Source organism: Hemiscyllium ocellatum, chromosome 3 (assembly GCF_020745735.1).
Source record: "Hemiscyllium ocellatum isolate sHemOce1 chromosome 3, sHemOce1.pat.X.cur, whole genome shotgun sequence".
Classification (NCBI taxonomy): Eukaryota; Metazoa; Chordata; class Chondrichthyes; order Orectolobiformes; family Hemiscylliidae; genus Hemiscyllium; species Hemiscyllium ocellatum.
Genome location: NC_083403.1, coordinates 26584616 through 26611496, shown reverse-complemented (window position 1 = coordinate 26611496; position 26881 = coordinate 26584616). Strand labels below are relative to the sequence as shown.

Genomic DNA, 26881 nt, shown 5'->3' with positions numbered 1-26881 from the left:
CTATAAGAACTTTGCCTGCTTAAAAAGGTCACCTCTCTAACTGAGATGGGCTAAAGGACCTGCTTTGTTCAATTCTGTCCCTCAGCCTCAGATAATAGACTTAATTACAATCATTTCATTCAACAGGTAGTGGTTTCAGATGGCTTTAGCAGAGTTATGTGTGCAGTGGACCAGAGTGTTCCTAACTAACACCAAAGGCATCATGATTGGTATATCACTAGTGTTGCCACATTGGTCCTAACCTTGCATAGCTGGTTGCTCATCCATTACAAAGGGTTGCCAACCATGGAATTTCATCACAAGACCTTCTGTCTCCACCAGCCTCAGCCCTCATTCCCATCGGATGGAAGCATTCATTGAAACTGCCTTAGCGGACCATTGTTCTCTCTCCCAACCTAATGAGTGTTGACAGAAAAAAGAAATCAAATGCAAATTTTTTTAAAAGTGGTTTAGTTTTTATATATTTTAATACCAATATTCACAATATTTCCCCTGAGTTACTGGTAGCTCTGTCTTGGAGTTCAATCTATAATTCCTGAAGACACTAAGGTAGAGTGTATAGTGGTTAGCACTGCTGCCTCACGGTGCCAGAGACCCGGGTTCAATTCCTGCCTCGGGCGACTGTCTGTGTGGAGTTTGCACATTCTCCCTGTGTTGCGTGGGTTTCCTCCAGGTGCTCTGGTTTCCTCCCACAGTCCAAAGATGTGCAGGTTAGGTGAATTGGCCATGCTAAATTGCCCGTAGTGTTAGGTGAAGGGGTAAATGTAGGGAATGGGTCTGGGTGGGTTGCTTTTCGAAGGGTCAGTGTGGACTTGTTGGGCCGAAGGGCCTGTTTCCACACTGTAAGTAATCTAATCTAACAATATTGTCACCCCTGTTCATTTCAATGGAATGATAATTTGATGGGATTTATAACTGAAGGGTGATCTATTTCTTTTGGTGAAAATCTGCTCTGTTTTGTGAGGAATCCCCGATACCTAAGGTGCTGCTTATGTCACTGTGTCCCCGCTGGGCCCATGCATGGGGTCAAAGGTCATATGGCCATCTGCCTCACGCCCACAGGCATGTGATTGTCTTTTGTTGTGGACAGAACACGTGGAATTATTGGCAAGGCTGGAGAAGAAGGAGAGGGAGTGTGAGACCAAAACCCAGGAGAAGGATGACATGATGAAAACTCTCAATAAGATGAAGGACAAACTCCAGAAAGAGTCAGCAGAGTTGCGCCAAGCAAGGGAGCAAGTGGTGGAATTCTCCATCCGTCTGAATGAACTAACAAACTCAGTAAGTCCTCCTCCTGGCTGCTATTAGCTTGTGCCCCTTCAGGGTCCCAGTGCTACTGTGTTTAAAGAAACCGCTTTATTCTGAATGCTTGAAATTTCAGACAGATAGATTTCAGATGACCTAGTTTTCAAACTCCATATGTTCTTTATGAATGAAAGACTTGCATGCGTGATCACAGGTTATCTTAAAGCACTCTGAAGCTAAAAATGTACTCATAAAGTGTAGTCACTATTACAGAATTAGCAACGTGGTAATCCTCGTCGACAATTCTGACAAGATCGTACATTTTAATTGGGCTCCAACTCCACCCATGCTTTACGCCAACCCTCCCAAACCCAGTTTGGTGTTCAACATGAATACCATCTCTTCCTCGCTGCCAGCAGTTCTGAAGCAGGGTCAGTTGATTCTACTCTTTCTCCACAAATGCTGCCAGACCTGCTGAATTTCTCCAGCCATTTCCGTTTCCCTTTTATGCGTTTTAAGCGTTGTTTGAATATTACAAGTTTTCCGGGATGCCTGTTGAGCTCCCCTCCCCTTCTTTGTTATTACAAAATTATCTTTTATGTTTATTTGAAAGAGCAGACTTTGTTCAAAGCCTCATGCAAATGACAGTATCTCCAACAGAGCAGTACACCCTCAGTACTGCACTGGGATATAAACCCACACCCTGTTCATGCAATGTGGGTATTGCTGGCTAGGCCAATATTTTAATGAAGATTTGACCAGCTGCTCCTGCAGCCAAGTGTTCCAGTACAGTTTCAAGACTGGAACCTACCCGAAATTGTGGAAAATGGCCCAAGTATGTACTGTACATAAAAAGCAGGACAAATCCAACCCGGCCAATCACTGCCCCATCAGTCTTCTCTCAATCATCAGTAAGGTGATGGAAAGCCTCATCAACTGTGCTATCAAGCTACACCTGCTCAGTGACGCCCAGTTCGGGTTCTGTCAGGATCACTCAGTACCTGACCTCATTACAGCCTTGGTTCAAATATGGACAAAAAAGCTGAAATCCAGAGGGGAGGTGAGAGTGACAGCCCTTGACATCAGGACCAAGTGTAGCACCAGGGAATCATAGCAAAACCGGAATCAATGGGAATTAGAGAGGAAGTCTTCGCTGATTGGAGTTATGTTCGGCATAAAGGGCAATAGTTAGATTTGTTGGAGGTTAGTCATCTCAGCTCCAGGACATCTCTGCAGGAGTTCAACAGTGTAGTGTCCTAGGCCTGACCATCTTCAGCTGCTTCATCAATGACTTTCCCACCATCGTAAGGTCAGAAGTGAGGATGTTTGCCGATGATTACACAATGTTCAGCACTATTCGCGAATCTTCAGATACCGAAGCTTCGAGATCTGGACAATATCCAGGCACGGGTTGAAAAGTGACAACATTTTTATGGTCACATTCTTGACTCAAAATGCCAGGCTATGACCATCCCCCAAAAGAAAGTATCTAACCATCACCTCTTCCCCGAAACATCGATTCTCCTGCTCCTCGGATGCTGCCTGACCTGCTGTGCTTCTCCAGCACCCCACTCTCGATACCACTCCTTGACAAACAATGCAATTGCCATCATTTATTCCCCCTTTATCAACACCCTGGGATAGGTACCATTTACCAGAAACTGAACCATCTAAATATAGTGACTACAGAGGTTAGGAATTCTGCAGCGAGTAACTCACCTCTTGACTCCGCAGTGTCTGTCCATCATCAACAAAGAACAACTCAGGAGTGTGACTGAGTACACTCCATGTCCCTGATGGGTGTAGCTCCAGCAACACTCAAGAAACTTGACACCATCCAAGACAAAGCAGCCCACTTGATTGGCACCACATCCATAAACATCTAATCCCTCCATGACCACTGCTCAGTAGCAGCATTGTGGACCATCAACAAGATGTATTGCAGAAATTCACTGAAGCACCTTAAACAGTACCTTCCAAACCCATGACTACTTCCATCTAGAAGGATAAGGGCAACATCACCACCTTCAGGTTGCTTGTCATCAGCCTGACTTGGAAACAGATCAACCTTCCTTCCTTGACTTTGGGTCAAATTCCTGAAATTCCTCTCCCTAATGGCTTTGTGAGTCTACCTACAATACATTGACTGCAGTGGTTCAAGGAACCAGCTCGCCACCACCTCTCAGGAGCAGTGAGGGAGGGGCAGTATTTGTTGACCCAGTCAGCGATGCCCACGTCCCATGAATGAATGAATGATAATGCTGGTTATGTGTTCAGTACTCCCAAGATTCAGCAGACAATCCAGCTCAGAACACCAGTACAGGACTGAGAGTAGGCTGCACTGTCAGAAGAACCATCCCACCAGCTAAAACACATTTTTGTTCAGGGTTGGAGCAGATGTTAAAGAAACCAAGAAGCTACTCAGAGCAGAGAAGTGAGTTTTCCTGGAGTGTTTATCAGCAGGGTCTTATTGACCATTGTTCGCCATCTACAAGGTACAACTCGGGAATATGATGGAAAGCTGAGAAAGAGAGGTGAACCAGGCACCCACTTTATTATTGCCCTTAGAGAAAGATTGGCTGCCCCTTTGTCAACCAGAACAAGGGATACTGTATTTCATATTCATTTATTTTGCAACATTCTTTAGCATGTTTTTACACAACATGGCAAGCATTATTTATCCAACGCTCAATTCTTTTATATTTACTGCCAAATTTCCCTCATTTTAAAAACACATACAAGCATAAGTTTTCAGATGCCCTGCGGTCCCTGACAGGAAAGAGAACATGTTGTTTGTAAAGTTGAAGAGGAATTTGATTAATCTGACATAACATAATGCTGCAAGAGAGGGAATTTCTCATCAGGATCTCGCTGAGACATGAGACAGCCAGAAAGAATTTCCAGGGATATAAATACCAACCAGAGGTAGCTGAGGTGAATAGCACAGATGCATTTAAGGGCGAGCTAGATAAGGAAGTGATAGATAAAGGTCTACAGTGAAAGGGTTAGATAAGGTTGGGCGGAGACCCGTGGGGAATGTAAACACTGATGGAATGATCCATTTCTGAACTAAAATTCTTTTCCATTTCTGTATACTGTAATCGAATTCTTGTTTCCTTTTCACTTTTAAAAGAAGGAATGTTGCAATCTGTGGGATCTGTTCGGTTGCCAGGAAGAGTTATTTAGGGTTTCATTAATTGTCGTTAGCACGGAGTCTGACTTTGACAGGATATTTGGTCTTGTGCAAAATGGGTTGTCTCAGACCATCCAGTCGCAGCCCCACTCCGTTCAAACTCCAGTTTTCAGGCCTTTGATTGGCTCTTTTCCATCCGGTCAAAGTTGACTCTTAGCCTCCACTGTCCCAGGGTGGCTAGACGCTAGCCATGCTGCTTTCAACTGATATCCTTGTTTTGGATTTCACAAGTCTCTAAAGGAGAATAGGTGCAGCCACTGGGCTGGTTTTATAGAGCCCGTTTATTATTCTTTCCCCAAAAGTGATGCTCATGTCACTACCAGCTGGTCCGTCAGGCCTGGCCAACACCATGACAGCTGCTCCATTGCAGTTTGACATCTTTAAACTCCTCCCTTTTCCATAGTGCTTTATTGTCTCTCTAGTCATTGAGGGGTAACCCGACGTCAGCAGGGGTTGTGGGAAATAAAACCTGATTTCCTCTTTGGCCGTGTCAGGAGGTCAAAACCAGACCAGGAGCTCATCAAGACCATGACGTGTAAGTTGTCTTGTTTGTCCACTTACCATCCGTCCTTTCAAATCCAGCCCAAGTCGTTAGAATTTAAGGTGAGACCCCTTTATTGCCTGGAGTCCAATTACTCCTAACAAGGTTCTGTCTCTCCATATCTAAGCTCCTGTACTGACAGCAGCCAGCTGAAGGTTGGCTAAACTGGTAGGAAGATAGTTGTCCTATAATGTGAGGTAGGCCTATACTCTTTGACAATTATTCGATTAGGAGGTTGAAGCATCCAAAATTCTGGCAGGATTGGTGCTCATCAGTCCTTTCCCCAGACCAGGGAAACGAGAAGGAGGGGGCATAGATTCAAAATAAAGGGCCAATCATTTTGGACTGAGATGAAGAGAAATGTTTCAGCTCAGAGGACTGTGCATTCTTTCCCCCAGAGGGGTGTGAGTTCTTCGTTGGTGAATGTATTTAGGCCTGGGATGGGCAGATTATTGGAAACGAAGCATATGGAGAGAGGGAGGAAAAGATCAGCTATAGTGGTGCTGAAGGACAGAGCAGGTTGAAGGGCTCATATCTGCTGCCCTCCGATTCCTTCTGTTCTTCACAGAGCTAATGTCCCGCAGATAGGACTGAGAGACTGTCAGTGCTAGGAAAGTCCTTTTCCCCAGGTTTCTGCAGAGGGGTGTATTGCTATGATGGAGTAGAAAAGGGATTTAGACTACATCTGACCATGCATTCCATTCTCCATGCAGTACGGCACAGAGAGTTTCCTTTCTTCATTCACAGAATGTGAGTGTTGCTGGCTAGGCCAGCATTTATTGCCCATTCCTAACTGCTCAGTGAAAAGTCAGCACAATGTTGTGACTCTGGAGTCACACGTAGGCCAGGCCAGGTAAGATGGCAGATTGCCCTCCCTTCCGGATATTAGTGAGCCAGATGGACTTTTCCAACAATCAACAACCATTTCATGGTTATCATTACACTTTTAATTCCAGATGTTTATTGAATTCAAATTCCACCATCTGCCATGATTTAATAGTTCAGCGATAATACCAGTAGGCTATCACCTCCCTATTATTGTTAGTCTCTAATTATTGTTATTATTATTTTGTGATTCTAGTACTGTGATTCCATGAGCAATTGCCACATGAAAGCAACAGTAAGCCTCTGCAATATGTTATACTTAAAGAGTTTTTGTTCACAGGGGTAGAAACAAGAAATTGCTGGAGAAACTAGCAGGCCTGGCATCATTTGTGAAAAACAAGTAGAGTTTACTTTTAAAGTTTAGTGGCTGTGAAGGATCAAAACAGGAACTCTGCTTTCTTCCCACAAATGCTGCCAAACGTGCTGGGTTTCTCCAGCAATTTTTGTTTTTTGTTTGAGATCTCCAGCATCCGCAGTTCTTTGTTTTATCATTAAAAGGGGCCTGGTTTCTTCTAGGTAAATCTGTCTTCCCTCCCTCCCCCCCCCCAAGGGACTTGACCTGCCTTGCACTTCTCTTCACCAGTGAGGGGAGGTGCGTTACTGGTCGAACTGAGATCCATTGATCTCTGCTTCTGCAGCACCCCTGCAGAATTCAGCTCCACCCCATGCTCCCCACCTCCCTCAAGGTTGAAGACTCCTTCTCAAATTCCGACAGTCAGATCACTTGCACAGCGAGGGAGGGCCCCTCAAAGACAGCGGACCAGCCGTTACAGCCCTCCTTCAATGAGATTTGCTCCATCCGTGGCCCGACGGCAACTCACTAATCATCCAGACACTTAGATTTTCCAGGCTGTGGGAAAAGGGCAGGGCTGCGACTCGGAGAGTTGCTCTTGCAAAGAGCTAGTAACAGACACAGGGGACTGAATGGCCTCCTTCTGTGCTCTCGCCATTCTACGATTCCCATAAGTGGACAGCCATGAGATTTTCACTTCAACTCTTCTGTTAGTTCAGAGAAAGTAAGCAATCCAGAAAGATCCATTTGCTTCACTCTGGGGAGGCGGGGGGTGGGGGGGAGTGAGGAGGGATGGGGGTGTGCGGTGTGGTTGGGGTCTTTGGAAAACCACAGGACATTAGATAAAATCTTACCTCTCCACCCTTCAGGCTCTCTGCCTGTATTGCTGATGAAGGGCTTTTGCCCGAAATGTCGATTTTGCTGCTCTTCGGATGCTGCCGGGACTGATGTGCTTTTCCAGCACCACTCTAATCTAGACAGGACACTAGAGGCAAGTCATGGTTCATGTGCTGTGCCTGAGGCTGTTCAGGGAAGGGGGTCACCTAAACATGGGAACTTGACGTGGTGGGAAGCAAAGGGAATACTCTGCCTTTGGGTCATTGGCTCAATGGCTCGACAGCAGACTCATTCAAGAGTTTATATCATCGTGAGGTTATTGCGGCTTGGGGTGAACAGCGTTGTGGAATGCTGTTACTGGAGAATAAACCACGTACAATCTTCCAGTCATCATGGAGAGACTGTTTAACAATGTGAGTGTGTAAAACGCGATGAATGCATAAATCCATTATTGTCCTGCCCGTGCATGAAGCAGGGCTGGAGGGGCTGAATGGTAAATGTTTACCCAAGCAGTACTCCCAAAGATGGTAAGAAACCAAGAACTGTGACTGATGGAAATCTGAGACAAAAACAGAAAGTGCTGGAGAAGCTCAGCAGGTCTGGCAGAGTCTATGGAGAGAGAGAAAACAGAGTTAACGTCTTGGGTACAACGTCTGAAGGTTTTCACTGAAGAAGGATGGCTGGGACCCGATGTGTTAGCTCCAGTGTTTTCTCTTCACAAACGCTGCTGAGTTCCTCCAGCGGTTTTGCCCCCGAAGCGTCAGTGTCAGCCAAGTTTCCTTTTTTTTGTTCCTGACTTTGTCACTCTCTCTCTGTTTCAGAATGCGGGCGGCCTCCCCTTCCCCCATCCCCCTCCCCCTCCGCCGCCTGGCGGGCCCCTCCCTCCCCCTCCCCCTCCCGTCCTGGGCGAGCTGCCCCCACCGCCCCCAGCCCTCCCGTACGAGTTCCTGCCTCCCCCTCCCCCGCCCCTGCCACCTGGTGGGCCCCCACCCCCTCCCCCTGGAGCCCCCCCCTTCTTCAGCTGCGCAGTGCCACCCGCTTTCTGCCTGCCGACGATGGGAAGCTCCAAGAAGAAGGCCATCCCGCAGCCGTCGCACCCGCTGAAGTCGTTCAACTGGCACAAGTTGGCGGAGGTAAGGAAGAGCTTTCATTGGCCTATCTGCCATGGGCGGCCAATTGCATGGAGTGCACTACTGGGATGCACTCCAAGAAAATACATTTTGAAGCATAGAGTCTCTGTTGTAGTGCAAGATGGGCACCCACTACTGTGTGCACAGCAAGATTCCACAAGCAGCGAGGAGATAATGACCAGATATTGCCCGTCTGTATTGTTGGTTGGCGGAGATATAATAATGCCCATGACACTGAGGAGGGCATCCCTAGTCTTCTGCAAACAGTGCCGCGCGCTGTACCTCCCCCATCTAAGATGGTGGTCTCAGTTGAGCTAGCCAGGCCGCAAGTGCCGTGCCCCCTCAGTGCTCCTCTGGCTGGAGCTTGCACTGGTGTGATCGGGAGTGGAGGCTTGAACGCCCCTCCCTCCACCCTGACTGCATTCTGCATGCTCAGCCCAATGGTCTACTTGCTGGTGGGCTGCAACTTGGGTTGGATACTTTGACTGGTCCAAGCACCCCCTTTTCCCCCCAGCAGGTAAACATGCACAGAATTAGGCGCATGCTAGATATCCAGGGGACTCATCTCACGTCTTGCTGTTCTGAGGTTTTGCAACAATACTGCCGATCTCAACTCTATTTTGGACAATTTGCAATTGGTCTCAATGCCCCAGAGTTAGCGAGAGGAGAACGTAACCTTCCTGATGAAGGGCTCCTGCCAAAATCATCAATTTTCCTGCTCCTCGGATGCTGCCTGACCTGCTGTGCTTTTCCAGCACCACTCTAATCTTGACTCTATTCTTCACCATTGTCCGGTGACGATAAGGGTGGCACTTGAGAAAGCTCAGCAAGTCAGGCCACATCCAAGGGAGCAGAAGAGTCAACATTGTGGAAGGGCTTATGCCCGAAACGTCAACTTTCCTGCTCCTCGGATGCTGCCTGACCTGCTGTGCCTTTTCCAGCACCATCCTTTTCGACTCTAACTCTGCAGCATCTGCAGTTCTCACTTCCCTCATTGTTCAGTGACCCCAGCTTAAGGAATTCCCTGTCCAGTTGAGGCTGCCTTGTTGAATAAGGCAAAGATCGATCTTTGAGCAGTATGGGAATTAAGGATTATGGTGAGGGGGGCGGGTAAGTGGAGCTGATTCCATGGAAAGATCTTATTGAATGGTGGAGCAGGCTGGTGGGGCCAGATGGCCTACTCCTGCTCCTGTTTCTGATGCTCTTATAACCCCAATGGTGATAGCACCTCCCATGTCTAGAAAACCCATCTCTAAAGGACTCAGCACAAATCCAAACAAGCTCAGGCCACTTTGCCTAAGAAATATCGTGTATTGCTTTCTGTTTGATGACTTTGAAAGCTCTCAGACATCAGAGCTCAGTGAATAATTCCCTCTTGGCGCTTTTGCAAGTGTTGTGCCGAGAGCAGATGAGGGAGAGCATAAAGGATCATGTTCACACAGCTCTATGTTGCCAGGGGATTCGGGGGGTGGTGTTCAATATTACCTCTTGAAAAGACGCGCCGAGTTGGATCTGGCAAGATTCCCAACTATTGCGCTTTAGTCTCTCCCCCCCCCCCCCACCCCAAAACAAATGCAAATCTCACGAGAAAGAAACATCAAGGTTAAATGATAGTCTGGAGACCAGAAAAATGTCTAAGTGGAAATAGAACGAAACCTGATGTAGATTTGCAATGTCTTGCGCTCCTTTGTTGTTTGGAGTGTTTGGTTTTACGACATGCTTGGCAGTCATTGTGGAATGCAGAGTAATTGTCATCATAAACAGGACCCTTCCATTAATCAGAATCCCGTCATCAGTTGTTTTTATTGGCTGGAGCAGAGCGAATTATTTTGGAACAGTAGTTTCTGGGTTTTGTCCATATGTGGAACAAAAGGGAGCTTGGACCATCTCCCTAACAGGGGATGAAGAGCATCTTCTGTCTCTTGACCTTGTCATGGGTTCAGATGATGCAGATATCCAACAAACCTTCAAATCATAGAATCCCTAAAGAGTGGAAGCCCATCAAGTTCACACCAACCCTCCAAAGAACCATACTCACTTCCCTACCCCATCCCTGTACCTACCCCACAGTGAGAAGGTGAGCCACTGACTACTACCATCTACATTTCCCATGGCCAATCCACTTAACCTGCCCAACTTCAGACTGTGTGAGGAAACCCACACAGACACAGGGAGAGCAGGCAAACAGACGGTCGCCCAAGGGTTGAATCGAACCTGAGTTCCAGGTGCTGTGAGGCAGCAGTGCTGACCACTGAGCCACCGTGCTGCCCTTGGGGTCACCTGCACCGGAAGGTGGGAAATGAACTCACGAGCTGAAATCGTCCGATCTGAGCTGTTAAAGTTCAAGTGCTCTCTCAAGGACGACAACCAGTATCCCAGTGAGAAACTGACCACGTTCCAAAACTCCTCACATTCACTCTGAGAGGTGGGAAGCTTACTGGTGTTGGCAGTAGGAAATATTGTCCATGAGGGAGCTCCAAACAGGACGAGGCGAGATCATGGTAAAGCTGAATGATGTTATGATTTTGAGGGATGGTCAGTAGTCACCAGGACGCCGGAGATAACCTTTTGAAATAGTACCATTCAATCTTTTACCTTTCTACCTAGAAGGGTTGAGTGTCAGTTGGTGGATGTCTTCATTGAATCTGTAAGCCCTGATTGCTATGTTACGGGCATCGTGAAGGAGCTGCTATTCTGAATCTGATCTAGCTCTAGGTTACCTGGCATTGCAAGAGGATGATGTAGAGGGGAATTCACTCAATTCTTTATCTGTGATGTGCTTAACCCAGGGGTTTCTCTGAGAGAAAGCACATAGCCACGATAGGAATAGGGAGCATGCAATCACAATGGCGTTGGGAAGAGCAATGCAGGTTGGGTAAATGGCTACGGAAGTAAAGAATGGAAGGCAATTGGCTGAGATGGTGGAACGAAAGCCAAACAAGTCAGAAACCAGTGGATGAATTGTCTGTCAACCCGATGGGCGAGATTTTATGATTTCTTTTGAAGTTTGGTGGGGAAAATTTGGAGGGTGAATGTTTGAGGAGGCGTACTAACACACCACCTCCACTGTCCAGGTCACCCACCCGATTGCTCACCTATCAGTTCATTAGGACAAACCAAAGGCCCACATATCACTTTTCCTAGACCTCAGCCGCCAACTTCCCAGCAGCCTTCAGGCCCGAAAGTCTGTTGGTTGAGGCCTAATTTGCAATGAGCAGGTAAGTCACTTACCATAGCCACCCCCTCAAACTCTCAGGCATGCAGTCCCGGTCTCTCACCTTTATTGTTGGGAAATTGAGAACGCTCCCTCCCCTCAACTGCCCTTCCTGCCTTCACGGAATTTTAGAGGTGGCTAGAAGCTGGAGACTTCCTTTCACGGGATTAATCTCCCCATTATTTCCCCTTCATTGCCACCTTCCTCACTACCTTCAGGGGTTATGGAGTTGGGAAAGGAGGGAGGGAGTTTCTGCCTAACGTAACCCAAGCTCTGTTGATTATCTGAAAGAGTTGGAGGGACAGTGCCGAGGGGGACTAACTCTGCATCTTAATATTGACGGAGAACTGGAAAAGAGGGGCTAAAATTCTGAGGAGGTGAGGGAGTGAGCTGGAGCACTAACATCTGACACTGGTGAACAAGGAAAGAAAGCAAAATAGAACTGAAACACAGCAAAAGGAGAAATAGGAAATTGTCGTGACTGATCTGCTGGGTGACTGAAGGGTTAGTTGTCTGTTCATTGTCTGAAAATGATCTCTTTTCCAAAAAGCTGCCTGGGACCAGGGAAGCTTGGGAAAGCTGTCTACACCTTGCCTTGAGTTACACAAGAGCCAGCTGATCTCAGTCCAGCTCGCTGCTGGCTGTCTTCTGAAAAGACTGGATGATCTCTCCCTTTTGGGTCCATCACTTAAAAAGAGAGGAAACCCAACATTTCTCATTCCCCTGGCACACACTTGATTCTTGCCATTAATGAGTCCAGCCAGTGGTCATAAACTCCATCCATTCATGGGCTCACAGCTCTCAGGAAAGATTTATTGTCAGCGTGAGTACATGCTGAATGGCACTTTATAGTGAAATGTATCCAGCCTGCAGTTAACCCTGGGGTTACTGAGTACTCATCAGCTGCGTCTCCAGCTCAATCGCCCCAATTAGGGCCACTGGGACTTAGTTATAACTCTTGTCTTGTTTCCTAAAACTGTGAAAGATGAATTGGCAGTCCCTTTTGATTTCCCCTAGTCTTGTTTCTTTTGCAGCGATTACAGACTGGAATCTTCTTCAAGGGGTATGGGTAGTTTACGGCTATCTGGGAGTGATTTGAGACTGGAATCTTGTCCAGATGGATTGTATATTACAGGAGCACAGAGTGGTTACTGCAGAGAACGAGGCGTTTCGAGACATCTTGTCTATGTTGGCTGCCTGTTGGAGTGATTCGCCCAATGATGTCCTCTTGCGTCCTGCTGCAGTTGACACTGGTTACCTAATTGCCACTGAGCCAGCTTTTTATTGCATGATGGGATTCAAACCCATGACTCCAGAACATTAGCCTGGTGTTCTGGACAACTGCTATATTACCATTATCATTTGGTTAATGCGCCAACACATTCCCCCTTTTCTGAACTTTCCATAATAACTTCACAACCCTCTTTCCTGTCTATTCTTACATTTATCAAAATGCCTCTTCAACATTGCTATTGAATCTGCTCCCACCATCTCCCAGGCACTGCGTTTCAGGCACTTACCATCTTCTGTGTACAATAGCTGCCTTGCACATCTCCTTTATTCCTGATGAAGGGCTTATGCCCGAAACGTCGAATTTCCTATTCCTTGGATGCTGCCTGACCTGCTGTGCTTTAACCAGCAACACATTTTCAACTCCTTTAAATTTTCCCCTATCTCCTTAAACCTTCGTGTTTGACATTTCCAGCCTGGGGAAAAAACAGACTCCTCCAACCCCCTCAGCCTTTAATGCTCTCACGAAAAACCATCCAGGTTTGTCCAACACCTCCTTATAGCTTCATACACTGCAATCCAGGCAACATTCTGCTCAACCTCTTCTGCACCCTCTCCACATCCTTCCTATAACGTGGTGACCACAACTGCACGCAATACTCCAAATGTGGCCGAACTAAAGTCTTACCCAGCTGTAACATGACTTGCAAACTTACATTTCACAATACTTCCAAGCTTTGCATCATTTACAAATTTTAAATTATACCCTTGATCTAATAAGTCCAGATCATTAGTTTTAATCATGAAGAACCCGGAAAATGGGCTCTTGGGGAACTTCATTGCAAACCCCAATCTGTAAAACACCCACTAACCATTAGTCTCTGTTGCTAATTCCTCAGCCAGTTTTGTTTGCGTATTGTTCCTGTCTCTTTTAACCCGGAGCTTAATTCTGCTCACTTGTCTGTCCTGAGGCACTTTATTTAACATCTCTTCGAAGTCCATGTTCTCAACAATCAATCGTCCCTGTTCCCTCAGCAAAACAATGTCCCATCAAGCTCAACGTGATTCGCCCTTGAAAATAATACTTACTTTCTTTATTTTATTAACTTGCATTTACCCAAATGGCTCTTAATTGTGCCCCAAACTGTTATTTCTAGAAACGTTCCCCCAACTGTGGTTAAACTGAGTGGTCTGTAGTTGCTGGTCTTTTTCTGACATTCTTTTTTCAACAGGGATGAAACATCTGCATTTCTCCAGGAACCCTGGCACCATCCCTGAGTCTGGGAAGACTGGAAAAAGCATAGCCAGTTACTGTGTAAAATTCCATTCCCACTTCTTTCACCATCATTGGATACATCTCATTCTGCCCTGGTACCTTATGAACTCCAAGTACAGACAACCTGTCCCATACCTCCTTCTTGCCCCTTTTAAACCCTCAAGTGCCTGAATGACTTCCTGATCTCATGGCATCTTGTTTTTTCATAAAGACAGACGCCAAGTATTAATTTAATATCTCTGCCATATTCCCTGCCTCCAAGCATAATCCCCCTTTCGGTCCCTAATCTACCCCACTTCTCCTTTTACCACCCTTCTTAACTCATATTCCTATAGAAGACTTTTGGATCCTCTCTGCCAATCTCTCTTCATACCCTCTGGTTGCTTCTTTTATTTGTTTTTTTCAGGTTTCCTCTGAATCTTCCATTTCCAACTCTGTTCTCGGTTGTATTATCTACCTAGCGTCTCTCATGAGGTCACTTCTTTGTTTTTTTTCATCTTTATCTGTCTACCTTTCATCATCCAGGCAGTTCTGGATGTGTTTATACATACCATTTCCATTTTTGGGAACATTATCTTCAACTATGCCCAAACTATCTCTTCTTGAAAAGCAGCCCATTGCTCAGTGACAGTTCCACCTGCCAAACTTTGATGCCAATTTATCAGCAGCATTCTTGCATCACTGAAGTTGGCTTTTCCCCAATTGGTTAATCTTGCTCTTGATTTCTCTTTGTTCTTTTATGGGCCAAGTGCTGGCAAAATGGACTAGATTAGGTTAGGATATCTGATTGGCATGGAGGAGTTGGACCGGTGTCTATTTCTGTGCTGTACCTCTCTGCGACTCTATGACTTTTTCATAACTAAGCCAAACTTCATGATGCAAGCAACACTGTCTCCTCAATGTTACCCTCTTGGCACTTGAACCACCATGCAACTCATTCGCAAGGGCCAGGCCTCCTACCTCATTGAGCAAGAAACATACTGCTGTAGAATATTTTCCTGACTGTAGTCTAGGAACTCTCTCCTGGGATATCTGGAGGGGTTCCAATGTTCCATAACTAGATGCTTGAAGAGAAGTCACTATCTCAAATGGATTGGCTTTCCCTTGTTATAACACTTTAAACACTCTGATAAGGAGGTGCAGTGGGTGGTTATGAAATGAGTTAAAAAGCAAAGAGGTGTACAGTTAACCTCAGTTTCTGAGCAACAGGTGTTACTGCACTGTATTGCAACTGAATATACACCATTCTTCAGATTAAATTGCTTCTCGGAGTATTGAGTGCTGGCTGCACAAGTCATTGTTCACTGCAGTGTCTGAAACACTGGTTGCAGGAGGGAAATTAAATTCAGATTACTGCAGGAATGTGCAAAGTGCCTCTGAAAACAATGAGACTTTAACATGGATTGAGTTTTGAATAGCCATCACCCTGACTGTTTACATAATGAGCTGTTACATGGACAAGAGATTAAATAAACTGAGAATTCAATTGAATTCCAGAAGTCTCTCGCTCCCTACTTAAATACTTATGACTTGGTAAGTATGTTCGACAGAGGGCTGCTTAAAATGTAACATTATTTTATGAAGTCTGGGCTGTCAATCTGTTTATTGTGCAGTATTTAATATTAAGAAAGAATACTGGGCAGTAATCTTCCACAGTTGACGAGTTTATTTAAATTCTTAGCTTAATTATCCTTAATCATTGTACGTCGTCTGTGAAAACCCTTGGGTTATTTGTATAATGTTACTATCCATGGTTTACTGGAGAAATACCACTAATGTTGCCTTTGCAAATTCCTCCAGATCTAGTGGCAAGCAAAGTAGTCCAACAGCAGAGCCCTCACTTAAAGCAACGTACAGCAAACACTGAGTTAAAAATCACACAATGACATGTTATAGTCCAATAGGTTTATTTGGAAGCACTAGCTTTCTGAGTGCTGCTCCTTCATCAGGTGGTTGTGGAGTATAAGATTGTAAGATGCAGAATTTTTGCAAAAGTTTACAGTGTGATGTAACTGAAATTATATATTGAAAAAGATCTGGATTGTTAAGTTTCTCATCTTTTAAAATGGCCATGTTGGTTTCAGTTCTTTCATGTGTAAATTGCAAAATTTGTTTTAAAAGTTACATTCGCAAGTGAACTTTAACAATTGTTAAACACTCACACTTACACACATACGCACACTCTCTCACAGACACTCATAACCCACCCCGCTCCCCCCCTCCCACCCCTTACACACCCACCCAAATGCACACATCCACATATACGTTTGTGGGGTGAATTTGTACTTGCAGAATTACATTTGCTCAAAAGTTGCACGAATCCATGTAAGATTCTGTAAATCTGTTTTTTAGATGAGAATCAGTCTGACCATTATGGCACAGACAGCCTCACGCAGGGCAGCTCACACCTTTAATGTAGTATCTGGGCCGACATGACACCAATTGTTAAAGTTCACTTGAAATTGTAACTTTGAAAAAAAGTTTTGTAATTTATATATGAAAGAGCTGGAGGGTCACCTGCTGCAGAGGTGTGTCAGAACATTTCTGAACAGGTTGATTTGAAAATATCATACACGTACAGAAGCGGACAACTATGTGTGCTGCAGCAGTGAGGGGGACATGTTCCACTTATGCGTTTATCACATGGGTCTGTGACCTCAAGAGAGCTGCTGTTAGATATTTATTTCCCATTGAGATTCAGGCAGCCAGTGTGGGCTGACTGGACAGCCTTTTTGTGGGTCCACTTCTGGGCGTGGCCAAGGTGACCATCAACAAATCCAGGCAATGGAAGGCGTCTTAATATCTGAATGACTGCCCCCTTACCTCATTACATCCACTCCCGGGTGTCCTGGGAGAGAGGGCATGTGGAGTCTTGCTGTGACTGGTAGTTACCACAGCAGCTGGAGTGCATTGCGCTCCTCCCCCTCCCCCCAAAATGACATTTTAATGAACTTGTAAATTTGCTTTTTCTGATTGGTTGCTATTACATTGCCTCTTGAACGGATTGAGAGAAAGTGAGGACTGCAGATGCTGCAGATCAGAGATGAAAACTGTGGTGCTGGAAAAGCACAGCAGGTCAGGCAGCATCCAAGACGCAGGAGTGGCAATGTTTCGAGCATAAGCTGTTCATCGATTCTCCTGCTCATTAGATGCTGCCTGACCCACAGTGCTTTTCCAGCGCCACACTTTTCTACTCTTGTTAACTTTTAATATGGTCTAATTTGCTTTAATTTGATGCTTTCCTTTTGTTGTGATTATTTCAAAAGAGTATATGTAGATGTAAACTGAAGCTCTGATTGTCAATTGGGGAAATGATGATGTTTCTAACTTATAGTTCTGAAAAGTAAATCTTATCAGTGAGTAAAGATAAAACTTCAGGTTTGGGTTTTGCTGGTTGACAATCAGGGTCAAACAGAGGCTTTGCCTCACTATCAGATTGCCAGAGAGTAATATGTACATACGTAATATGTACGTATGTAGATTTGCACACCTCCTTTCGCTTATTTGTATATCACAGGATTGGTATGCTGCAGAGGGAGGCCATTCAGCCCATTGTGAAACGCCAGTTATATTCTGGTACAAGTCTCCTGCCTCTTTCCTATATCTCTGCACACCATTACTATCCAAACATGGAAAGTGGCCATCACTGGCCAGGCCATCCCTAACTCCTCTGGAGAAGGTGGTAATTGGCTGCCTTTGGATCAGAACAGTGGCATGCTGTTACATATTGACATTCTCACACTGTTAAACAGTCACACCAGTAAGCTGCAACATGAAGATAGCATTTCCCGAAATAATAGGGAGAGATTCGTCAAACTGCCAAGAACAGCACTGGTGAGTTATTGTTCCTGAAGTTCATTTTACATTTGCCCTGATCAATGTTCTAAGCATATCAATTGTTTCTGGTGCAGAGTGTAAAGAGTGGATTCAGTTAAGAGACTCTTGACCCTGAATCAGAAAGTTATATATTCAAGGTGCACTTCTCTCTCTCTTTCTCTCTCTCTCTCTCTCTCTCCCTCTCTCTCAAGCATAATCTTGGATATGGCAACGATGGAATGTTCCATTGCTGGAGCTGTTGTCTAATACATGCAAAAATTTATTATAGATGTCTCCTCCATCTGCCGTTTGCAGAATTAAACTTCAGAGATTAAAGACAAGAAGGTATGCAGTCCCAAACACACAAAAGTAGATTAATTTGTCTTTCATCCAGTTACTGTTTAAGGGACAATCTTGTACATAGACCGACTGTAACATTGGCTAAATGACAGAGAATGGCCACTTTAAGGGAGAGACATGGACAGAACTCATGTCTGTGTGTAGTGGTTTTCGCAACCTCCTGGGTGTGCAAAGCAATTTATCAATGAAAACCTTTTTGAAATATGGTTTTGTCATAATATTGGAAATGCAGGAGAGAATATGTGCAAAGTGAGATTGAACAGACAGACAGACAATTACGATCAGATGATCTGACTTTGGGAAAGTGATGGAAGAGTAAATTTTGGCCAGAACACCAGTGATAGGCTCCATGCTCTTTCTAAACGTTTTTTATTGTTACTTTTTTCACGTATTGACATCTCTGACATGGTAGTGTTCCCATAATGCTGCTTCAGAGTGTGTGCTGAGGTCATGTTGTCAAGCCCCTGGCGTGGGAACACATCTGACTCAACATTGCAAGAACTACCCACGCGACCACAGAGCGATGTGCTTTTAAAAATGCTAAAACCCCTCTATCATTCCTACCATTAACTTTACTGTATGGCTTCCCAGAGTTCCACCTCCCGTATCCCTTCCACGCCCTTTGTTGACAATTCCAGTGCACAAACTCCCAGCTGTCTTAACATGCTTCATCGGAAATGCAATCTGGATCCCACAAACCGATTATTCGGCTCACTCAGTATCGCTAGATCTCCTGCCAGATTCCTCCTTTTAGACAACACATGCTCACTGTGTAACCTTATTTTCCTTCGCTCCCCATCCCCCACCATCCTTTTCTCAAAATTGACTCTGTTTCTGTTTAGATTGAAGTGCTGAATGAATGATTAAATGAGCTGTGGGGACAGGAATTTATAAATGGGCTACTTATGGTCTGCAAATTCTAGCTGTCCTGCTCCAAGCATAACATTTGTCTTGGCATTGTGTGGCTATGCATTTATCAGGACCTGAGGGTCTGACTTCCTGCAGTAGTTGCAGGGGCTTGATCCGAGATAATAACCAGTCATGATGCTGTCGACAAGGCTTTTAACGAGTAGTGGAAACAGGCCATTCTCTATGTCTTACTGACTTTGTCCCCTCCTTTACTGAGATGAGTCCAGATTACAACGATGCAGACTTATGTCAGTGAACAAACTTCACATTGATGACTGTACTGCGGCTTCCCATTTCCAGCGTGGAGGGGCATCACGAATCATAATCCTAATTATCAATACCTGCGATCATGTGGTAAAGGCCAAAAATCACGTGACATCAGGTTATAGTCCAACAGGTTTAATTGAAACCATAGGCTTTCGGGGTCCCCGCTCCTTCCTCAGGCAGACATCATGTTGTAAAGGTGAAAGAGTAAAGTTGTCATAGACCTACCAGCCCATGGGGCTGCTCTCTCTGATGTGAAGGATGACTGGTGGCCAGGAGAGAGGTTGAGAAGGGAAGGCTTTAATGGTAACCCCACCCGTGATGGTGATACTGTGATATAAAAAGCAACACTGTAGACTGAAACTGATTTTGGTGTTGTGACTTAACAGTTAGCATCCTTAATTTCTAATCATCGCTACCTTCATGAATGCAATTAGAACAGTGAAGACGACACTTTGCCAAGCACACTGCAGTGTCACCTCGTGTTAAGCTAAATTGTGTGCTCTGTTTGTCCCATGAACGTGAACCTCTTCCTTGCCTGGTTGATTGTCTGGAACCATAATGTTGGAAAAATGTCCTTTTTCTATGATTACGAGCTTCCACCTCACTGAGGAGGCTTCAGACCAATTCTTGTCCAGCAACCTGCTCTAAAAACTCTGCTGACATTTTGGCAGCTGTGAAAAATTCCACCACAACATTTCAACATTTAAAACTAAGTCTTGAGTGTTCTAAAATAGAAGTGAATTTCCCCGATCTCGGTTTGTTAATGGATACTTGGAAAAAAATCCAGCAGCTGGATCCAAGACTTTACCAAAAATGATTCAATCCCTCTTGGCCTATAACCAATCTGTACCCAGTTTTGTTTCAAATTTTCCATTTAGTTTTGAGACATGTTATTGAGTCATACAACACAGAAACAAACCCTTTCGCCCAACCTCCATGCTGACCAAGTTCCCCAATTTTCCTCTGTTTGGCCCATATCTCGCTACACCTTTCTTATTCATGTACCAATCCAAATGTCTTTTAAATGTAGTAACTGCACCTGAATCTTTCACTTCCTCTGGAAGTTCATTCTACATGTGAACCACCTTCTTTGTGAAAAAGTTACACTTCAGGGCCCTTTTCAATTTTTCTCCTCTAACCTTCACATTTTTGACCACTATTTTTGAGCCTCCCCCACCCTAGGGAAAAGACCTTTGTTATTCACCTTATCTATGCCCCTTTATAAGGTCATTCCTCGACCTCCTATGCCCCAGTGAAAAACATTCCAGTCTATCCTTAAAGCTCAAACACATAATAGTAAATCTTTTGTGAAACAATATCCTTTAACAATATCCTTCCAGCAACAGTGCAATTAGAACTGCACGCAATGCTCCAAAAGTGGCCTCACCAACATCTTGTACAACCCCAACATTCTATCCCAAAACCCATACTCAGTGGCCTGATCAATGAAGGCAAGCGTGCTAAATACCTTCTTTACCACCCTGCAAATGTGTTGCTGGTCAAAGCACAGCAGGCCAGGCAGCATCTCAGGAATAGAGAATTCGACGTTTCGAGCATAAGCCCTTCATCAGGAATAAGAGAGAGAGAGTCAAGCAGGCTAAGATAAAAGGTAGGGAGGAGGGACTAGGGGGAGGGGCGATGGAGGTGGGATAGGTGGAAGGAGGTCAAGGTGAGGGTGATAGGCCGGAGTGGGGTGGGGGCGGAGAGGTCAGGAAGAGGATTGCAGGTTAGGAGGGCGGTGCTGAGTTGAGGGAACCGACTGAGACAAGGTGGGGGGAGGGGAAATGAGGAAACTGGAGAAATCTGAATTCATACCTTGTGGTTGGAGGGTTCCCAGGCGGAAGATGAGGCGCTCCTCCTCCAGCCGTCGTGTAGTTGTGTTCTGCCGGTGGAGGAGTCCAAGAACCTGCATGTCCTCGGTGGAGTGGGAGGGAGAGTTAAAGTGTTGAGCCACGGGGTGATTGGGTTGGTTGGTTCGGGCGGCCCGGAGGTGTTCTCTGAAGCGTTCCGCAAGTAAGCGGCCTGTCTCACCAAAATAGAGGAGGCCACATCGGGTGCAGCGGATGCAATAGATGATGTGTGTGGAGGTACAGGTGAACTTGTGGCGGATATGGAAGGATCCCTTGGGGCCTTGGAGGGAAGTGAGTGTGGAGGTGTGGGCGCAAGTTTTACATTTCCTGTGGTTGCAGGGGAAGGTGCCGGGGGTGGAGGTTGGGTTGGTGGGGGGTGTGGATCTGACGAGGGAGTCACGAAGGGAGTGGTCCTTGCGGAACGCTGATAGGGGAGGGGAGGGAAATATATCCTTGGTGGTGGGGTCCGTTTGGAGGTGGCGGAAATGGCGGCAGATGATACGTTGTATGCGGAGGTTGGTGGGGTGGCAGGTGAGAACCAGTGGGGTTCTGTCTTGGTGGCGGTTGGAGGAGCGGGGCTCAAGGGCGGAGGAGCGGGAAGTGGAGGAGATGCTCTGCAGACCTCATTTTTTACTCGAAGTTCTTTACCACCCTGTCTACCTGTAACTTTCAAGGAATGAGTACCTGAACCCTTGGGTCTCTCTGTTTGACAACACTACCTAGGGCTCTATCGTTAACTACCACATTTGTTTTACCAAAGTGCAACAGCTCACAATTATTAAAGTTAAACTCCATCTGCCACTCCTCAGCATATTGATCAAGATCCCTTTGTAATCTTAGATAACCATCTTTACTGTCAACTCTGTCACCAAATTTGGAGTCATCTGCAAACTTACTAACTATGCCTCCTAAATTCTAACCCAAATCGTTTACATAAATGACAAACAAAGCTGGACCCAGCACTGATCCCTGTGGAATATTGCTGGTCACAAGTCTCCAGTCCAATAAACAGCTCTCCACCATGACCCTGTCTCCTAGCATCAAGCACATTTTGTATCTATTTGGCAAGCTCTCCCTGAACGTGGTCCATGTAGACAATATCAATTGCTCTGCCCTCATCAATCTTGTTGGCAATGTCTTCAAAAAAACTCAATTAAGTTTATAAGACATGATTTCCGACACACCACGCCATGCTGACTGTCCCTAATCAGACCTTGTCTCTCCAATTGCATGTACATCATATGTCTCACAAACCCCTCCAACAGCTTACCCACCACTGAAGAAGGTTGTACCCAAAATATTGACTTCTCCACCTCCTGATGCTGCCTGGCTGGCTGTGTTCTTCCAGTCTCCTACTTGTCTACTGACCATTGATGCCATACAGGTCTTTAGTTCCCTGGCTTCTCCTTGTAGCCTTTCCGAAATAAAGGCACAATGTTAGCCACTTCCCAGTCCTCCGGCACCTCACACATAGTTGTAGGTGATACAATTAGTCTGCTAGGGACCTTACAATTCTTCCATAATCTCCCACAACATCCTGGGGTACACTTGATTAAGTCCTGGAGATTTATCTACGTTTATATATTTTAGGACCTCCAGCACTTCTTCTGTAATGTAGACTGTTTACAAAACGTCAATTTTATCTCCGTGAGTTCTCTAGCCTTCATTGCTCATGGGCAACAAGCCTTAAAAATAAGGGTGATGGGCCTTCAGTGGAAAAGCTAATAAACAGTTTGAAAGCTAAATGATGTCCTGGAGACACCACATCCTCACGGGCATACCGTTTGAGGGGATGAAAGCAGAGACATTTCAATTTCACAATTAAAGTGTGTTTGAAATCTGACAATGAACGATACTATTAGCATATTGAGCTTCACCAATGCCTGAAAGCCAAAGCAATATTTTGTTTCATTTGATATCGTGGCTCCTGTGATCTTAGCCACACGTGGTCATCACAAGCTCATTGATATTTCTGTGGTCTGGACTGTTACAGGACAGGATTCAAGGCACTGTCTGGAACGACATAGATGACCTGCGAGCCTTCAACACTCTTGACCTGGAAGATTTTGAAAAGATGTTCTCGGCCTACCAGAGGCAGCAGGTAAAGGTTTCTCTTTCTCCATCGTGTGGTTTGTGGGATCAAGCAGTGGTTACATAGCAGGTGTCAGGAGTTTCCCTCAGCTGGAGGAGGAGGTGGGGTGGGTGGAGGAAGGGCGGCTGATCCAGCAAGTGCTTTACCACTCCAAGAAGGGTTTTTGTTAAAGGGACTGCATTGCTAATCAAAAGGTGCCGATTTGGAGGCAAGTAGCAAATGAAGTGAAAGGGTCTCCAGGAGAGTTGTTCTGACTGGGGACACACAGACCAAAAGGCTGGAGAGAATTGATTCAGCCATAACTTTCACAATCGAACTCTGAGGGATTAGTTTCTGGAGCGGAGTCACTGTGTAGAGGGCTCTTTCAAATATCTGACAAAACCCTGATGGGCCAAATGGCCTTCATTGCTTTACTGTGGTGTGATTTCCTTTGAGTCATTCCTGTTGATGAAGCTGTCTGGAAACCAAGTGTTCAAAGTGACTGCTGAAGCTCCCAGCTCTTGTGATCCATTATTCTGGTTCGGATTTAATCAAGGAAATCCCCAGTTTATATTGCTACCAAATAAAAAAAAATGAGTAATTCCCATGAGCTGGATCCGTTTTAAGTAGGCTGCAGCACACCTGATTGCTAACCTGATCGTGTGTTACTGGAAAAGCCTACCTTGAGAAAACAGAGTTTGCTTGACCTAAGCCTGAGATAAAAGATGTGCTCTCGGCTCATGACTGTCCTTCGCTTCAGGCTGACATGTAGAGCTCGAACAGCAAAGGCCCTTAAGCTTATTTTTCCAGGGCATGAAACTTGCCATTTTCCTGTTCTTTTAGCCATGGCAAATAATGTCCATTAGGGCAGCACAGTGGCTCAGTGGTTAGCACTACTGCCTCACAGTGCCAGGGACCCAGGTTTGATTCCCACCTCGGGCAACTGTGTGGAGTTTGCATATTGTCTGCGTGGGTTTCCTCTGGGTGCTCCTGTTTCCTCCCACAATAGTGTTAGGTGCATTAGTCAGGGGTAACTATAGGCTAGGGGAATGGGTCCGGGTGGGTTACTCTTCGGAGGGTCGGTGTGGACTTGTTGGGCCGAAGGGCTTGTTTCCATACTTTCGGGAATCTAATCTAATCCATCCTGAAACTGTCCTCCACCACAGTTTGCTAATCCTACACCTTCTTCTCCTGCGTTCTCTGCTTTGATATTAAAGTGACTGAAACCTTCTTGCCATTTCAGAAGCACTGTCCCTACGTTTTCGTTGCGCCTAACCCTGGGAATCTGTCAGTCCTGAGTTGGGGGGAGCATGGCTGTGTTTTGTGGATCTGGTGATAGCTAACTCTTTTGGAATAGGATGATGGAGGTCCTACTTCTGTTCTAAATTGCCCAAGAGCGAGTTGTCTTTGCTCTACGCTTCCAGGTTGTCTGTTACTGTGCAGGCAGAAAGATCCATATAAGGCAACCACTTTCCACTGCTTCTCTCTCACTTGATTCTCCTTGATTCATGAATCGATATACATGCGTGTGCCTTTGTGTATATAAAGCAAGGAGTACAGTCCGCTGGTCCTTGAGCAACATTAAAGTGGCTCGACGCCTGGTTAATCTAAATCTATCATTGCATTTTTACATATTGTTTATGTGCCAGCATGAAATATGTGAAAACAGTCTATCAAACCCGAACACTTGGCTTGCCTGCTCCGATTTTGACAGAGTGACCATTCAGCAATCATGTGAGGTCCTCAAGGAGAGATATCCTTTACTCCTTCAAATGAGCTGAGGGCGAGGTTGGGGCAGGGAGCTGGGGGGAGCGGTTAAGCTTCCCGCATCATTTAAAATTTGCCCGTTCAAAGGGGGACCTTTTAAAAGATTAAATTCATTCAGTCTGTGTTTATGGCTCATTGCACAACAGTTTTTTTTTGGGTGTCTGGTACTGCATTAGACTGCCGGCACTCCAAGTCCCATAAAAGGCCATGTGTTCAGCACGGTCTTGTCTCCATGAGCCAGCAAATCACTTCAGTTTGGCATAACAATTCCGCCCCCCCACCCTTCCCCAGGCCTGGAACAGCAAGACACGTTGCACGTTGTGGTGACCAGCTCATGTGTTGAGCAGGTGTCATGTGACATTTTGATTAGCACCCATTCTTTTAAGAAGAAACACCAAAGGGATCCATTGCGAGAGCTGTCACTGGACATAAAACAACTCTTTCCAATTCGCCAAAGATGCTTAGATAGCACCCTCCAAACCCACGATCACTTTCATCTCGAAGGGCAAGGGCAGCAGATACTTGAGACCACCACCACCTGCAAGTTCCCCTCCAAGTCACTCACTCCCCTGACTTGGAAATATTGTTCCTTCACATTCCCTCCCAACTCAGTTCCCTCCTTACTGGCATTGTGGGTCGACCCACAGCAGATGGACTGCAACAATTCAAGATGGCAGCTTCCCACCACCTTCTCAGGGGCAACTAGGGATGGGCTATCAATGCTGGCCAGCCAGCAATGCCCGTATCCCACAAATGAATAAAGAAAATCTCACTGCCATTGTGGAAGATGGGTGGGATTAACAGTGCGGCTGACCCCGCAGGCCTCGTTTAGCCCCACCACGCAGATGGTGGTTTCTTTTGGACGTGAAGATCTTCCTTTGCGCCTTGCCACAGAACAATGACGAGGCATCCTAATGATGAGCCCGCTGGGGACAGAACAGAAGGATTTAGCTACCTCGCCCAGAGCTGCACTCATGTAGAGCTGGACGAATCCGAAACGAAAAGAGCAGAAATTGCTGGAGAAACTCTGCGGGTCTGGCAGCCACTTGTGGAGAGAAAGCAAAGATTCAAGTCTGATAACCCTCCATCAGAACGGATTTGAGCTAGAAAAAAAAATGCTATTTTTGGTGAAAGGTAGGATTGGATGGGTGGTGGGGGTGAATGGATGGGGGGAGGGGGAGGCCTGGTTTGGGTAAGTTGGGAGAGACATGAGCAGATGGTTGGAGACGGAGCCGAGACAGAGAGAGAGAGAGCGTGATATGAAAGGACGAGCAAGGTTAGCAAACCGGGAGAAGCTGAGTAAGTGATAATGAGGTCTGAGAGTAGGAGAGAGAATGGGGAGGCTGTGTTTTAAGCAACACATATCATAACAGGACAGGGTGAGTAAAAAAACATGGAAGGATGGAATCAGGCTTTAAAGTTACTGAACTCGATGCCGAATCCTGGAGAATGCCGGATCCCTGAGGAAAACGAGATGTTGTTTTTGGAGCTTGCGCTGAAACTTGCTGGAGCAGTGCAGAATGTGGCATGGTGGCTCAGCAGTTAGCACTGCTGCCTCACCGCGCCAGGGACCTGGGTTCAATCCCAGCCTCGGGTGACTCTCTGTGCAGAGTTTGCACATTCTCCCAGTGTCTGTGTCGGTTTCCTCCAGGTGCTCCGGTTTCCTCCCACCAAAGCTGTGCAGATGGGGTGGATATGTCTGGGGCTGGCCATGGGAAAAATAGGGTTACCGGGATAGGGTGCTCTTCGGAGCGTTGGTGTGGACTCGATGGGCTAAATGGCCTGCTTTCACACCATGGGGATTCTATGATCTTCCCTGTTGGCATGGGAACCTAGCGGTGTGTTGAAGTGGAAGCTCAGGGTCCATAAAAATGATAACCCGACTTCCTCCCAGCTGCTGTCAGTTCTGAAGGAGAGTCACTAGACTCCCAAGTCTGGTTCACTCTGTTTTCAGACTGGCTGAGTTTCTCTAACAATTCCGGTTTTCGTCTCAGATCT

At 45.8% G+C, this 26881-nt stretch overlaps 1 protein-coding gene across 4 annotated transcripts in view; it reads left to right on the top strand.

The window, feature by feature from the left end:
• Positions 1–26881, top strand: part of daam2 (dishevelled associated activator of morphogenesis 2) — a 312353-nt gene that overhangs the window by 206028 nt on the left and 79444 nt on the right. For all 4 annotated transcript variants that reach the window (XM_060849181.1, XM_060849197.1, XM_060849203.1 and 1 more), the window contains exons 13-15: positions 1091–1281; positions 7815–8126; positions 23039–23146. In XM_060849181.1, coding sequence (XP_060705164.1) covers positions 1091–1281; positions 7815–8126; positions 23039–23146 — 611 coding nt within the window. The remainder of the gene's footprint in view (positions 1–1090; positions 1282–7814; positions 8127–23038; positions 23147–26881) is intronic.